At 46.5% G+C, this 16,764-nt stretch overlaps 1 protein-coding gene across 1 annotated transcript in view; it reads left to right on the top strand.

Annotated features, from left to right (window-relative positions):
* Window positions 1-16,764, top strand: part of T265_12572 (hypothetical protein) — a gene marked incomplete at both ends in the record, with an annotated part of 21,275 nt that overhangs the window by 3,499 nt on the left and 1,012 nt on the right. The window contains 5 exons of the mRNA XM_009164396.1: window positions 1,435-1,806; window positions 3,265-3,558; window positions 10,231-10,539; window positions 12,153-12,278; window positions 14,719-14,937. Of these exons, the coding sequence (XP_009162660.1) occupies window positions 1,435-1,806; window positions 3,265-3,558; window positions 10,231-10,539; window positions 12,153-12,278; window positions 14,719-14,937 (1,320 nt within the window). The remainder of the gene's footprint in view (window positions 1-1,434; window positions 1,807-3,264; window positions 3,559-10,230; window positions 10,540-12,152; window positions 12,279-14,718; window positions 14,938-16,764) is intronic.

Below are 16,764 nucleotides of genomic sequence, written 5' to 3'. Positions count from 1 at the left end.
GGGTCCACCGACGATGTGATGCGACTTGAGCTCGGTTTGGATAGACCAACTTTTTGGAAATTCATTTCGCAGGAATGACAGAAAGATTCACGAGCCGGGCATTTTGAACGAATGTGCTTGCCGTTGTCACAGAATAATCAAAATAACGATGTACTTGAAATCGCGTCATTAGAGTCAGTCTGCGAAATAAGTGCTTCACGAGTCAAAGGTTTATCAGTTTTGATAGATGCGGCACCACAGGGAATATGAGAGGGAATATGGGAGTAACCGTTGTTTAGAATGTTCAATTGGACGTGCCTCATCAAATGCTGTTGAAGTTTAAGAGTGTTTTTTCTAGTAGTCGGAGAACGTAATTAAACTGCAAACCTGTGATAAAAACGTTTCGAATAGCCTTGTCCCGATGTTCGTCGGCAGAAACCTCACGAAAATTGCAGTCCATGACAAGATAACGTAATTTTTGCAGGAAAGCAACGACTAACTGACCCGGTTCTTGTTTAGCAGTAGCCAGCACGTGGCGAGAAAGCACTTCATTTTTGGGTTTGATGTCCATCGTTCCGAGCGTCTGGTTGGCGTCTTCGTAAGTAGTACATTCGCGAACATGTTGATAGACGGACGGAGAAAGAAAATTTACCGAAAGTTTTCTTGTCAACATTTTGGAGTTCGATGCATGAGAGGAAATTTGTAAGCCTTTCGTGCCAGTGGATCCATTGTTCTGGAGCAGAAGAGAATCGGGGACCGGCGTCAAACCGATCTGGGCGAAACAATCGTTCCATTGTATTTTGTTAGATTAAATTGTTGCGCACTCGAATGATTGTGCCAGAAATAGAGAACGAAGATTGCCGAATGATTGACTTCAATCTTCTAACAATTTCAGTACATCAGCTAAAACGTAAGGAATCACAATTAGTTTGACGAATAGCGAGTAAACGGTTTAACACGTCAGCATATAACACTCGTGTTAGGTGTGGGCGCTCTGGCAGTATCCCAGCCTTCGTACAACCATGGCGTTCACGACTAACAATACACTCATGCCACATCGGCCGTCGCGTGGTGCCATCAACCGGATCGCCTCACTTGCTGGACACAGCAGGGCGACTAAGCGACTAAGCTACTGCTGACGCTTCTCTTTTTACACTTTCACTTTTCCCGTCTTCCACCATCCTCCGCCCAAATGTGAATACTTTCTCCGTAAGTCCCAGCTCTAGGACTGGCCGTTTTGCTCGCCCTGTATCGCACTTAGCTGCAGCTTTTGTACGTCCGAGTTCAATCACAACCCTAAACACTTCGAAGTCTGTTTTCAAACCACGAAAGCCTGTCTACTTAGCCAGCTTCAATGTTCGCACACTGAGGTAAGCATATCTACAGGTGGCTCTTGCGTGTGCGCTGGATTCCCTCTGCATTAGTATACGTTGTCTGTCAGAAACAAGGACGTAGGTCGCAAGTATTGTGACTGAACTGAGTGTCCCCTCACTCTCTTCCGGGTTCCGGCTGCGCACCTCTGGTGATGCAGAAGCCGCTGCAGCTGGATATGCTGGGGTGGGTATTGTATTGAGTGAACGAGTGGAAACTTCTCTGCCTGATTGGATACCCATTGGTGGTCGCCTCTGTGCGGTTCGTTTAGCAACGTCTGTGAGAAAATCTGGAGGAAGTGAGATTCATAGCATCTTGTTTATTGTGTCTGCTTACGCCGCAACTGACTGTAGCTCTGAATCTGCCAAGGACAGTTTCAATGACGCTCCAGATGTCCTTCTACAGCAGGCTAAAAGCTCGTACATCATTGTGGTCGCTGGTGATATGAACGCCCAGGTAGGTAGACTTAGCGTTGCTGAGGCCCGATTGGGTGGTCGTCTTGCTTTGGACATGAGACGCATGGACAACGAAGACCGCCTACTTCAGATGTGTGCCGATCACAGATTGTTCCTTTACAGTACGAATTTCCGGAGCAGCAGAAATCGCTTGACAACGTGGTGCCCATCAACAAACCAACCCCAAATCCAAATAGACCACATCGCTGTCAGTTATTGGTGGCGAAGGTCAATCACCGCCTGCCGCTCCTTCTGGAACACCAAAGTGCACTCTGATCATGCACTCGTACGCTGCTGCTTTTCATTGCGCTTTTCAGGCGTGCGGGAATCGCCCGCATCCCGCTTAGCCATTAGGAAGCTAGTGGACCCAGAAGTCAAACGAAGCCATCAAAACCAGCTCCTCAAATGTCTGCAGGACGGCGCGGTATCGGAGGTAAACGGCCACTTGTAGAAAATATCCAAAGCGCTACTCAAACCCGGAATGTCTGTTTGCGGTATAATCCAGCCAACCTCATCCAAGCATTGGATCTCTGATAGGACCATGTCTGTGCTAGAAACCCGACGACAGATTCCACCTAGCCGCCACCACAACTCTACCTGGCGCATCTGATGCCAGGTAAAACTGAGTTTCTGCGCAGACCGAGAAGCTTGGTGGCCGAAGAAATGAAAGATGCGGAGAATGCTGGAGACGTGCGCAAAATGTTCCACTTAATTCGTTCGACTGGTCCTCGAAAACCTCTTGTCAGGAAAATAACCAGGGACCAAAATGGCTCCCTGATATGCAGCAAAGTAGGACGTTTGGACTGCTGGGCACAGTACTTCGAGCAGCAATTCAGCTGGCCGTCTGCTACCTTCAATCCAGAAACATGGCCTTCAACAGAAAGGTGGACCGTAAATATGGAGCCGCCTTCAGTCTCAGAAGTGTCCGAATGTATTTTTGGGTCTATCTGGGAGAAGGAGACCGTACCAGACAACTGGGGTGAATCGATAGTGGTGCCCGTTTTCAAAATGGGTACTCGCAGTGAATGTAGCCGCCACAGAGATTTTAGTTTGACGCCTGTTATGACAATGCTACTGGTGTCACTGATTCTTCGTCGTCTTACGGTGGCACGCGAAGCCTTGACTCGGGATTTCGACCGGGAAGAGGCTGCATTGACCACATCTTCACACTTCGTCAGTTGTTAGAGCAACGCCACATGTACAGACGACCCACAATCCTGGTATTCCTTGACTTCAAGGGTGCGTTTGATTCTGTTGATCGGTCACTGCTGTTAACTACAATTCCTCAACAGAAGTATGTAAACATAATCCGACCACTATATTCACGTACTTCTTGGCAAGTGAGTGTTTAGTGGGCTCTCCAAAAGCTTCTTTACAAAAAATGGTGTCAGACAAGAATGTCCACTCTCTCCATTTTTGTTCAACTTCGTCATTGATGAAATAGTGAGGTGAACACCAGATGGTATTCGGTGTTCAAATTGTTGCTGGTGAGAGTCTTGTCGATTTGGAGTACGCAGATGAAATCGCCCTCATCTTTGAAGACCAAAGCAAAGCACACACCTTGTTGAACAAACTGACCGCCATTATGCCATCTTTTGGCATGCGCCTTGCACCTTCAAAGTGCAAAGCCGTGCTTCAGAACGTACCGTCTGCAAACATATCCCCTACAATTCAAGGAGAATCACTGGCAATTGTTGAAAACTTTACATGCCTCGGTAGTTGTATTAGCTCTGATGGAAGTGTGTCTGATGAAGTAAGTGCAAGAATCTCAAAGGCTCATATAACGTTTGCTAATTTGCGTCACTTGTGGTGTCAAACAGGCGTCACTAGATCTTAAGAGTCGCGTGTACCAGGCTACAGTAAGGGCTATGTTGTTGAATGGGTGCGACATATGGCCTCTGCGGACATATGATGAGTCGACTACGATGGCTCGGTCATGTGCTACGCATGCCGAAACACCGTCTACCGAGGCGAGTGTTGTTCTCCGTGTTCCCTCAGGGTGGCACAAACCGCAAGGTGGACAGCACATGACTTGGCTGAAAGGCGTGAAAGAGATCACGGAGAGTTTGTGTTTTGTTGGTGTTGTACGCCTTCCAGGATGGGATCCCCGTGACCCCGTTTGTGCTTGACTGGAGGCTTTGCAAGAACTGGCGGCTAATCGATGTCAGTGGCGTTTGTGCTGTCAGTTTCTTTCCAGATTGTCTGATTGAGCGGTTGAAGGTGTGGGCACCTCAGAATGCCAGGACTAGGTCCACTCTCTCACCCACCCTTTTTCTCTTCTCTTCACTCTAGGGCTCTTAATATATATATATATACAAACTAGACGGACATAATGGATGTACGGCAATGAAGCATCAGTGTCAATACTGATGTTACTGTCTTTGATGATGATGCTGACTGGCAAAGGCCTTATCCATCTCCCTACCTTTTTCACCTATCACCATTTTCCGGCCAGTCATCTTCTGAACGGTCTTCGGACAGGGTTTTGGTGAGCCCTTGGGAGGAGGCTTACACGAGTGCCGTTAATATATAATCAAAAATCAATATATTGGATTGGGCGGGTCAATGTGCAAAGCTGACGTTTTCCAGCTTTGAAGCATTTTTATTTTTGGGTCGACCCTATGTTAAAATCCTGGTTTAATTTGTGTTGTTTTAGGAACTGAGATTAATCGTTATCCATTGTACTGAAGCATGATTAGTTAACTAGCCTTGTGATCTGCACGTTTATATTTTCCTGCTACAATTATTAGCGAGAGGTTGTTCTTTCGAGAAGCTCCGAAAGCATCTGGTTGGAACCCTGGTATCCGGCAGAATGTGCCTGTGGATGTCAGTGTTTAAATCGTATCATAAGACAACTCAGTTCAAGAGTTTTACACACTTATTTTTTTTTGAAGGGGGGAGTGGCATCTTTCGGAATGTAGAGTAGCTTCTGTTGAGTTGAGACTGGCCCCCTAATGGGCATCAATTCCAACCTGAATTTCGTGTGACTATACCTGGGAGGTGACCTTACTGAGGGTGGGGTAGTGTACGTATATTTGACCATTTGTACATCGTTTTGTGCGCATGTTTGTGAGATATAACATGCGCGTTTCCTACCCTAAAACGTTACTTGCTGTCCCGAACTCATTTAGGTTTACAAAATTTTTATTCGATTCGTCGTTGTTATTCCTGTATGTTATCCGTCACGAGAATGGACCTTACTGTGGTGTGATTGTTGGTATACCTCGGCGGGACATCAAGCTACACTGGAATGTATCCGCGAGACACTCGCAGAGTCTCATACCAGGTTGATCAATGGTTAGAAGTCTGACTGACGTAGTCTACTGGTATTTCAGGTTGGAGGTTGGAAAAATGTGGGGAACGTTTTCCGTAAAAATGGTAATGTACTTGTGTTCTCACTCAAACACCGCTGAATCGCGGTCAGGCTTCTGGGCCAAAGGCTTTGGTTTAGGACCCTAGTCGTCCTACTGTCAAGGTGTGGGCGCCCTGGCAGTATTCCGTCCCACGTACAATCATAAACTGCATCGGCCGTCGTGTGGTGCCGTCAGTCGGGTCGCCCTGTTCGCTGCATACAACAGAGTTGTTAATCGAAAACGGGCTAAAATTGATGCTCCCGCCTTTCTGTTTCACATACTTTTTCTTCCCCTTCTCCCCACTCCATTAACATTCACCATTCAGCTGTAACACCATTTCGACGCCTGGCTGCCATGCCACCCGAAGGAAGCACGAGGGCTTCGATACTACCAAGTTGCTCATACCTAGACAAGGGAAATAGAGAGGCGGAGGTCAGGTTCGAACCACCGACCTTCCGGTCAGTAAATTCGCGCTCTAACCACTGAGCCATCTTGCCCCCCACCCCAATAATAACTCTCTTTTTGTAGGCCCAGCACATAGGACTGATGACTCCATTTGTCCTGAAACGGTTTTGCAAGCAACATCTGCGCATCATCCGGCGCCAGTATCTTCAGACATCTCGAAATCAATCTTCAAGTCTCGAAAGAAATAAGAAATCGTTCAGCTGTAGCACCCTTCCGGTGCCTAGCTGCCATGCCACCCGAAGGAAGCACGAGGACTGGGATACCGCCAGGTTGCCCAAGCCTAGACAGGGGAGGTCGAGTGGCGGAGGTCGGATTCGTACCACGGACTTTCCGGTCAGCAATTTCGCGCCCTAACCACTTGGGCCATCTCGCCCCCTTCAAGTCTCGACGTTCAGTCTATCTGATCGCCTTTAATGTCCGAACTCAGAAGCAGGCAGGTCAACAAGCTGCTCTTGCTGTCACACTAGACTCGCTTGGCGTTGATGTGTGCTGTGTATTAGAAACAAGAATTCATGATACAAGCACAGTGGTTGAGCTAAGCGCCCCAGCACTATCCACTCCTTTCCGGTTGCCTCCGGCGATTCAGAGGCTGCTGCGGCAGGATTTTCAGGGGTTGATATTGTCCTAAGCCATCAGGCGGAAGGATCCTTGTTTGACTGGATACCCATTGATGGTCCCATCTGCGCGGTTCGTCTGGCAACGTCTGTGAAGCAGTCTCATAAGGGGTAATTTGATCGATGTATGTTTATCGTATCTGCTTATGCCCAAACTGACTAGCTCTGACGATCAAAGACAGATTATGCGCCATAGGTGTCCTCTTGGGCGAGCTGAAGGCCCATATGTCGTGATTAGTGGAGATATGAATGCACGAGTGTGCAGACTTAGCGCATCGATTAGCTGGTTGACGTGGATTGGGTTTGGTACATACACACTGGTGAACAAGTGTTTCATCTGTGAGCTGACCGCGGGCTGCTTTCATGTAGCACCAACTCCCGAAATAGCCGAAGTCTTCTAGCCATGTGGCGTCCTCCAACGGGCTGCCGGCCACGAACTCAAAAGAGTTGTTAATCGAAAACGGGCTAAAATTGATGCTCCCGCCTTTCTGTTTCACATACTTTTTCTTCCCCTTCTCCCCACTCCATTAACATTCACCATTCAGCTGTAACACCATTTCGACGCCTGGCTGCCATGCCACCCGAAGGAAGCACGAGGGCTTCGATACTACCAAGTTGCTCATACCTAGACAAGGGAAATAGAGAGGCGGAGGTCAGGTTCGAACCACCGACCTTCCGGTCAGTAAATTCGCGCTCTAACCACTGAGCCATCTTGCCCCCCACCCCAATAATAACTCTCTTTTTGTAGGCCCAGCACATAGGACTGATGACTCCATTTGTCCTGAAACGGTTTTGCAAGCAACATCTGCGCATCATCCGGCGCCAGTATCTTCAGACATCTCGAAATCAATCTTCAAGTCTCGAAAGAAATAAGAAATCGTTCAGCTGTAGCACCCTTCCGGTGCCTAGCTGCCATGCCACCCGAAGGAAGCACGAGGACTGGGATACCGCCAGGTTGCCCAAGCCTAGACAGGGGAGGTCGAGTGGCGGAGGGCGGATTCGAACCACGGACTTTCCGGTCAGCAATTTCGCGCCCTAACCACTTGGGCCATCTCGCCCCCTTCAAGTCTCGACGTTCAGTCTATCTGATCGCCTTTAATGTCCGAACTCAGAAGCAGGCAGGTCAACAAGCTGCTCTTGCTGTCACACTAGACTCGCTTGGCGTTGATGTGTGCTGTGTATTAGAAACAAGAATTCATGATACAAGCACAGTGGTTGAGCTAAGCGCCCCAGCACTATCCACTCCTTTCCGGTTGCCTCCGGCGATTCAGAGGCTGCTGCGGCAGGATTTTCATAGGTTGGTATCATCCTAAGTCGCCGGGCGGAAGCATCTTCGGCTGACTGGATACCCGCTGATAATAATCTTTGCGCGGTTCGTCTGGCTGCAGCTCTGACACCATCAAAGTCAAGTTTTATGACGTCCTGAATGCTCTGTTTGGGGATAGCTAAAAGCCCAGATATCATTGTGGTTGTTGGAGATCTAAAAGTACAAGTGGACAGGATTAGCGCATCTGAAACTCAATAAAGTGGTCGAACTGGACTCGGTAAGAACGGACAATGGTGAACGATTGCTTCAGCTGTGTGTTAACTGCAGGCTGTTTTTATGCAGTAGTAACTTCCGAAATAGCTGAAGTCGTCTGGCCACATGGTGTCCTCCAACGGCACGCCGGCCACAAACTCAAATTGCCTACATTGCCACATCCGATATAGTTGACCGGTCGGTTCTCCTTAACACGCATGACCATCAAGAAATGCCTCGGAAGTTTGTGAACACAATATGTTTCTCGTACTTCCAGAATTCCGGTCGTGTAAGAGTGTACAGAAAGCTCTCCAGACGCTTCCGCACGCAAGTCGGTGCCCGTAAGGGGTGCCCACTTTCTCCATTCTCATTTAATTTCGTGATCGATGAGATAATGAGACGAACCCTGGAGGATCTTCGAAACCCTGGCATTCGAATAGGTACTGATGGCAGACTCGTTGATCTGGAGTACGCAGACGAGGTCGTTGTTGTTTTCGGAGAGGAGAAGGTGCAGGTGATTTTGGATAAACTGCTCGAAGACATATCTTCCTTTGGCATGCGCACTGTACCTACAAAGTTTAAGGTCATGCTCCAGGGCATCCAGTTACTAAACTTTACTTACAATCCAGGGAGAGGCCCTAAAAGTTGTGGAGCGCTTTACGTATCTTGAAGGATGTATTAATTCTGATTGTAGTGTGAGGGATTAGGCCTATGCTCGAATCTCTAAGGCTTGGGTAGCGTTTGCCAACTTGAGACACTTATGGTGGCAAAGGAGTGTATCCCTGAGTACCGCCGTACTCAGTAGAACAGTATAATTGACACGGTTGAACGTAAAGATGTTTCCCCCTCCTGGAATCATGATGAACCTCTCTTGGCTTATTAAGAGATTTATGATAGCTGGTGTTTAATCAGTTCATCTAGTTTGACTGGATGCTATTGAGCACAGACTATCTAGAGTCTACTATGTGTGATAGCACTTGATTCCGTAGAATTTTTGGAAATAAACTTTATACTCTTGCATAGTAATGGATCCATTGTTGCTGTCTGTCCTAGTGGCTGAGTTGAAGTATGCTAGGAGCAACGATTTTTTTCAAAACTCCTTGTTAGGCTTTGTGTATCGTAAGTTCAGCAGCAGATCGCTCTTACGTTGTTCTATTCATAATCATGAGGACGCTGAAAACAAGCGTCATAAAATTTTTCCAGACGGCATGTAACTTACATCACATCAATCTGAGCAACTGTGTTTGCGTTTCCTGATGTATTTGATCAGCAAGTCCTAAGAAGGTCGCTTGCATGTGTGTCTACTTTGGTATTCCACATCAACGTTCCGTGTTCTCCGGATCTCCTGACTGTTAACAGTTTAACCATGTCCGACGCTTGCTGTCTTCATGGGATACATTTCGGCAAACACTCATATCCCATTGCGCCAGATTTGAGACTGGGGAAAATAGTTTGTCTGAATTTTTCACACGTGCATCGGGCACTCCAAATAGCCCCTGACGAAAATTTTGTCAATGTGCAATATGCAGGCGATATCGTTCCCGCCTTCGAGAAGAAGGCGGAGGCGCTTCTGGATGAACTGACCAAAGTTTACACTCACAAAGTGGACATGCAGTAACTGGGCACGCCACTTGCAATCCTGGTAGAGGTACTGGAGGTTGTGAAGCGTTTTACGTACCCCGGAAGTTGTATTAGCTCTGGCTGCAATGTGACAGATGAGGTCAGTTCACGAATCTGCAAGGCTCGGGTCACTTTTGCTAATTTGGGTCGCGTATGGCGTCGGAGTGGTATATCCGTGAATCCTAAGGGGCGTGTGTATAAGGCTACAGTGCGGGCTGTTTTGTCGTATGGCTGTGAGACTTAGCTTCGTGTTGTCAGTTTCTATTCAAATTGTCTGAGTGAGTATTTGAAGGTGTGGACACCTCGAAATGAACTATCACCAAGTCCCTTCCCTCATCATTTTCAAAGATAGCAACTTCCGTGTTGACACTGATACTTCACTGTCGTAAGTCCCTTCCCTGTCCACCTTTATTCTTTTCTTCACAATGAGGCTTTGAAATAAATCATGGTTGTGCGACAGTATAGCATAAGTGTTGAATGCTTATCTCATGCTGTCCATGGTGATGATAAAAATGTGTTATTCCTGAGAGAACAAGGTGGCTCACTGGTTAGAGCGCTAATTTGCTGACCATAAAGTTTGTGGTTGGTATCCGACCTCTGCATCCGGATTTCCCCCGTCCACATATGACAGCCTGGCGTTATTTTATCCCTCTTGCTACATTCGGGTAGCATGGCAGCTAGGCTCCGGAAGCTGGGACGATTTTTATTCTCATGTCACCGCTCATATTGTGAATACTGAATGTTCACTAACTGATGACTCATGATGCTTGATTTTTACTTCCGAATTGTATCGTACATGACACCCGCTGTTCGCTACTTCTGGCAGTTATTGTTTTTATTTTTTCATGCTTTAGTGTTATTTGGACAAAAACGATGTGGGTTCCGCTTCACCGTATGTTGTCCCAGCGCAGTTGATTCCGAACATGCAGCTCCAAGGTCGTTTTCAAACAATTTCCATCTGTTTGTTGAAGCTCTACATTTTCTGTATGTGGAATCTGCTCATGTTCTACGAAGTTTGTATCAAAAGACGGGAGCGGTGGATTGGTTTGAAGGATTTAAAGATTGTGTATGAGGGAGACGGTCTAGTCGTTGTTGACAAACACCCGGACCTGCTTATTAACCATCAATGGCCCTGGGCGTATTGTCTTTCCCTCCAGATGCAGGTATGGCCTTATTGCTACCTTCCCCGTTCATGGTAAACTGAAATTTCATTTGCATCATTTTTAAGTTTTCTGTAGCTTTTCTAGGATGTCCGTTTGGGGAAATTTGTTTGTGTCAAAGGAACAAACTAGACGGGGGGGGGGGGGGTGCTGACTTGCATTACAAACCGTGAAATGTGAATTTTCTCCCCGGTTCCCGTAGTTTCAGTGTGACTCAAAGTGGGACCACCCTGATACTAGCCAGGGAGCAACTTCACTTTCTTCAAGTATGACGACCATCTTGTGAGCGCTTTACACTAGTAGCGCGTGTTTAACCTGAACTTCGCGTCGTTCGATGACTCGGTCTAATTCTTAATCGACATTCCCCCTTGTTGGAATCAAAACTAGAACCAGAGTGAACGAGCAAAGCACGCCTACTCGTGTTGTGATGACGCAGTACACGCGCACAAAATGCCTTATGACGGTGCACAAAAGAGATGCGTACATCAAGCGCATACGTGTGCAAACGATGAGCGGAACAATGTACAAGATTGTATCCAGTCCAAGGGGGCGCATAGTACAAAGTTCTACAATTCCGTATGCAGTTCAGCACACTTCTTCGGTCTGTCTTAGGCTATTTGGCTTGCTCCCCTCCTATTTTCTCAACCGAGGATCACTGGTGGTGTCGCTCACTCGCTAACGAATCTTTTTAACGTGTTTTCGGCAGTGCGAATTCGAATCGGGATTTCGTCCTGTAAGTCAATCTAATCTTCGCTGAAAAGCCGAGTCGTCTTTATTAGGAATCATCAGCTGTGAGCACCTCACGAAACTCCAGGAATTCCGAACCTGCGATTTCTTGACTAGTGGTTTGAACACAACCGCTCAGCAACGAGCGGCTGATCACCAGTATGGTTATGTCGCACATAGGTTATAGCATCACTCATCCTTCAATCACTGGATCCATATTACGTGGTCGCACGTGCTGACTAGCTTCTCGAGTGACGCCTTCTCAGATGGAGATCTCACCCATTTGGTGAATTTTATTCTTCCTCTCAGCTACTTATGAAGGACGCCGTCACTCGAGGAGCCAGTCACCACGTGTAATAGTTTCCATCTCCAACTAGTAGCTGAAACGAAGACGGGTAGTTTTACCTATGGAGTATTCATGCTTTTTTTGAAATCTTTCTCTTCAGTCTTTGCTCAGTATCAGATCTTCGTTTTTTTGATTTCAATTTAGTGGTCATGTTCGGCGGCAAACAGTTAATTTGGCCAAACTCGCTCACAGTTTGTGATGCCTCTCAAACCGTCTTGTTGTAGTTCGCAGACGCGTACGTATAAGCGTCTGATATCCCCATTGGTTACGATTTTGTCCAACGGTCGTTCAGATCCCACAAGATCAAATGATGGCTTTGTGAACAACGTTTGTAGTCTGCCCTTGGTGCAGATTTGTGTTTTCACTAGATTTAGAAACCCAGCTGTTTCTGGGTACTCTACGGGTTCTGAAAATCCACCCCATAAATGCAACATTCTGATATGCGCCACTGTTTATTTGTTCACTAGTCCTCCAACGGATGGACTTCGCTACCGAACTACAGCGCGTTCTTCGTATCCTTATCTCCTTGATCCCTACATCCTAGCTGTTCTTCAGTCGACTTTCCCGAGTCAGTTGGAAGTTAGGGAATATGTTCTACTTCGTTCATCGGTTGGACTACGCAACAAGTGGACTGATATGCGTAGCATATGATCAACAAACTGCTCGACTTGTGAGTATACCTTCTTCTACTGTTAATCCGAGTGTGACGCACTTTTTTATTCCTATGAATCGTATTACTGTTTTTCTTCGCGGGTATTCCCCAGTGGTTTGGAGTTCTATGTGTGTTAAACATTCCGTTGCGTCAGCTGCCGAATGCATTATTAGCACATTGTTCGCAAGATTTTCCATAACTATTAGTTGTCCAGTAAACCAGCAATTTAGCCACCCACGGTACAGTTGTGTCATTCTGACGGGACCATCCTCAGTAACAACCCCCAACTCAGTCGGTCTTTGAAGCACATTCCGATGGCGGCTTCTTGTCAAAGACAGCCACTTGTTATTCCGTCCAAAGAAACGACTGTGTTATCAGCCTTTTTGAGTCACATTTACGACCAACTCGTAAACCCGGGGTCAGATCTACTTTTGTGGCTTGGTGAACTAGTAACCAGATAAGGATAAAGTGATTGTTCGACTTTGATCAAAAGTGCATTTCAGAAGGATAGGCACATACGATTGAAACTAGAACTCATGCTTAAGTATCCACCGCCTCGCCAGTTTCTCCAGTTCAAGAACGCCATAACATCAACTAAAACTAAACTAAATAGCTGCAAGTTGATGTCAAAGTTTATGATATACTCGGTCGGCGTATTTTTCAAATCCTGGTCGTTCGCCTCATTTACTGCGATGGCACCAAAGACCCATTGTTTTGCTATGTACCCTTTTTGCTACGCGCAATAGTGATTTAGTTGCCAACGTGCACCGATTATCGGAGATTCTAGCATCGAGTAGTGGTAAAGTGATGAGGAGCAGTTCATGCAAACCCATAAAATTCATTTGTCGGCTGCATCCCAGTGGAGTTGGTAAGCTGACGGCTACGATTTGCCTACCAACGGTCGATACGGATGGCCAGGCTAATGCAACGAATCAGATTGCAGGCCTTGTCCGCAGCATGACCTTGCTTAACTATACTTGAGCTTATATTTAATAATGCCCTCAATTTCCTCACAGTCTTACCACGTGCAGACAATTAAATTCATTTCGATTCAAACTATCAACTGTAAACAGACACATTGGTTCCAGCTGCTACGGTTTCGATCATCGGAAAACGAGAGAGTGTGGGACGACGTGTAAACAATACAGTTTTGATCCTCGGGACAGTATTCTTTCATAGCGGGAACGGACTAGAGTGCAGCCGTACGTAATATTCCAAATGCAACGATCATCGGAAACGAGAGAGTGTGGGACGACGTGTAAACAATACAGTTTTGATCCTCGGGACAGTATTCTTTCATAGCGGGAACGGACTAGAGTGCAGCCGTACGTAATATTCCAAATGCAATCGATCACCAGTGTTCCACCGCTTCGAAAACTTCACAGCGGAGCTATTTCAAGAAGACGACGATGAGGTGATAATTTTCTCCCATCGAAATACATCATAAATCCTTTATCATTCAGGTGAAATAGGCACCCCAACCCACTGACTTTTTACGGTGATACCTCTCGAAAAGACAGCGTGGGTTGCGACTTACGGCCCAGACGCCTACCCTTGTTATAGCAGTGGTATGCGTTCACTTCGGATGTAGCTAACATCCAGACCCTGCAGCACTTTCGCCACGTATATGTTCGGCCTAATGAAATAATCTGTATTCATCGAAGTGGAGATGGGTGCTGTCGGATCGAATACCCTATAAGAAAGCAGTTGACACTCGGAAGACCCTTGACAAATTTCCGTAAACTTTGGTTTCGATCGTACCACAAAAGTATCTAGTCATTGCCCAGTTTTTACTGTCCCAACAATTAAGCTGTGGGAATATGTAATTAAATAAAACGTACACAGATTCCTGATGTGTTGATCTAAAGAAACCGGACTCCGGCAAGGACAACTTGATTGCTCTCGACAGTAAGGATTCAGAATTTACTGTAGACGCTACCACATTGCGATTCGATGTCAATTAATTTAAATGTCTCTCGGCCAATTTGCAGTTGTTTTTTTCACAAGGGACTGACGGGGACCCGAATCGGTTATCATCGAGGATGTTTCCTCGTGGGAGACGCAGGTGACAACAACCATATCCACGCCTGCTGTACAAATCTGATTAAAATTCCCGTTTTTTGCCAGATTCCGTAAGTGTATGGTGGAGTTTTTCGTGTGGAGTGAGGTATATCGCAGTACGTCAACTTAGTGGGCCATCAGTTCGACATGTTGCTGGGTTTATAACTTTTCACCCTCCTCTCGCTTTAATTTTACACTGGATGAAAGATGTTATTATGTTTGCACACGTGGATCAGCACAAATCGCGTATGACACCACGTATTCTGTCCCGGGTTTCACAGGCGTAGTTCGATGTAAGGGGCAATCCGTAGACGGATGTCTACTCTTTGAGTGCTGTAAATGTTTTCAAGTTCCCAAACCAGGTATCTCGCATATTTTTCACATTGTTCATTTGTAGCTGGGCAAAGCATTCAGCTTAAAAGCTGTCGGCAAACAGTACTTGGCCCTTGTCTGGGGACATGTGGGGCAGGACAGGCCAGTTTACAATCCGACGTATGTTACCACCGTTCGCCCCGAGGTCTATCACATCCACGTTCCGTTGGGTGAGATTGAATATCGCTGGAAATCTGGAAGAAAACAGACACTGACAACCACAACAGACCAGTTTGGATGCCAGGTGGGTTCTCCCTTATAGTATCCCATTCTCTTTCTTGTTTTCAGTAGTAACAGCCAGTTTTGTGAACAGCAACTCCGCAGATGACTCTCCTTCACCCGGGATTAGGTTATTTGTATGCTTCGCATTATCTTTGTAAAACCCGTCTGTTTTTTTTAACACAGACGTTTAAGCATTGTAACGAAGTTAACCGTCCACTGAAGGTTGGCTATTTAACTGGAGAGCAAGAATAGTGCATGAAAACCCAATGAGATTATCTCGGAATGATACTGAGGATGAATAATTTCAAGAACTACATTGACTTTTGTGGAGTTTGTATTACATTTGTAATTTATCCAGTGGATCTCTTGTTGGTAGTGTTTTCCCGCAAGCGCTGTTGAATACCTGCCTTGTCGTCCAGCGGGGCCTGTAATTCCGTGTAAGGCTAATGAAATGTTTCTTGCCTCTCCTTAGGGCTTGTACGATGGGCGTAGCCCCCGAATCTCAGTTGACGGAAGCAGTATTACACCAACAGAAATACTTTGGTATCGTGAATATCCACCCAACGGGACCATGGGGTGGTATGTGCGCAACCCACCCAGCTGGGCAATAATACCATAAACGAATCTCACGCCCATCGCCTCAGTGGTTGGGTGATTATCTCCACACTTCCACATTTTGGTTTCCAGAGATGGAGATTAGTTTAATCGGGGAGTATGCTCTGAAAAGGCGATTTTGGCGGTTGGCTGTCGTCGGCAGCTCGTTCTGTACGCATGCGTAATGTAGGCATCGTTCAGCTGTAGCGCCCTTTCGGTGCCTAACTTCCATGCCACCAGAAGAAAGCACCAGGGCCGGGATACTGCCAGGTTGCCCAAGCCTAGAAAGGAGAAGTCGACAGACAGAGGTCCACGGACCTTCCGCCATCTCGAACTATGCGAGATGGCGTGTGCCTGTTTATAGTAGAATACGACTTAGGTCAAATACTAACCACTCGCTTGTTTTTCGGTCCACTGGTACGACCGAATAGCCTCAATAAACGCGTCACTGGTCACAGCTGGATGCGCGGCATACCATGTGTTCGATTCGAACTCTAGTAGAGTAGTACTGCTTGGGCCCCCCTGCCACAGGTCACTTAGGTGCTTCTACGGGTTGTAGAGCGGTTAGCATCAAGAGCGGCCTTCCGGCGACCTCACACTATGGATGCACACCCACTGCACCTTGTCCGTCTTCGATCAGTCGAACCGTTCATAGGTCCTTGCTATGCTGAGAAGTTTTCGGACAATAGCATTCTCTAAATTGTTTTTTTTTCAGAAGATGCATTTGTTATGGCCACAGAAAGTTTTTCAAAACATACATGACCTGGGTGCTTTATGTTGACGTTGCTTTTAGAAGATATTACACCAGGCTGGACAAAAGATCACAAGGGCCACATATTTTCCGTGTAGTTCTGTCGCGTCTGCTCGTACCGAAGTGATTCATACAATGAGTTCATCCAGTTACTTTGGAAGGATAGCACTGGACAGATACGTATCTTATTTTGTTTCCTTTGGATGAACTAGTCGACACTTCTCTGTCTTACCTGCTAAACTATACTGTCAATTTCTATCATTTTCCAACTTTAGGTCAGTCAGATTACTTTACCGGTGTTAGAATATAACTATTTTTTCGACGCACTACTCATAAGGTTGCTGAAAACTCCTCGACAGCCCACGACCGGTTTCGCCCCTCTTGAGGCTCATCAGGTAGGCGCCGTCCCCGAGTCTTCGTCAACTTTATCTTCTACTTGAAACCAAATTGCACGAAATTGGCGAAATACACTCATTTGCAAACTAATTTGGTTTTTGAGAGACT

The sequence above is a fragment of the Opisthorchis viverrini genome (assembly GCF_000715545.1).
Source record: "Opisthorchis viverrini unplaced genomic scaffold opera_v5_5, whole genome shotgun sequence".
NCBI lineage: Eukaryota > Metazoa > Platyhelminthes > Trematoda > Opisthorchiida > Opisthorchiidae > Opisthorchis > Opisthorchis viverrini.
The sequence above is the reverse complement of the archived record's forward strand: the minus strand, read 5'-3'. Positions and strand labels throughout refer to the sequence as shown.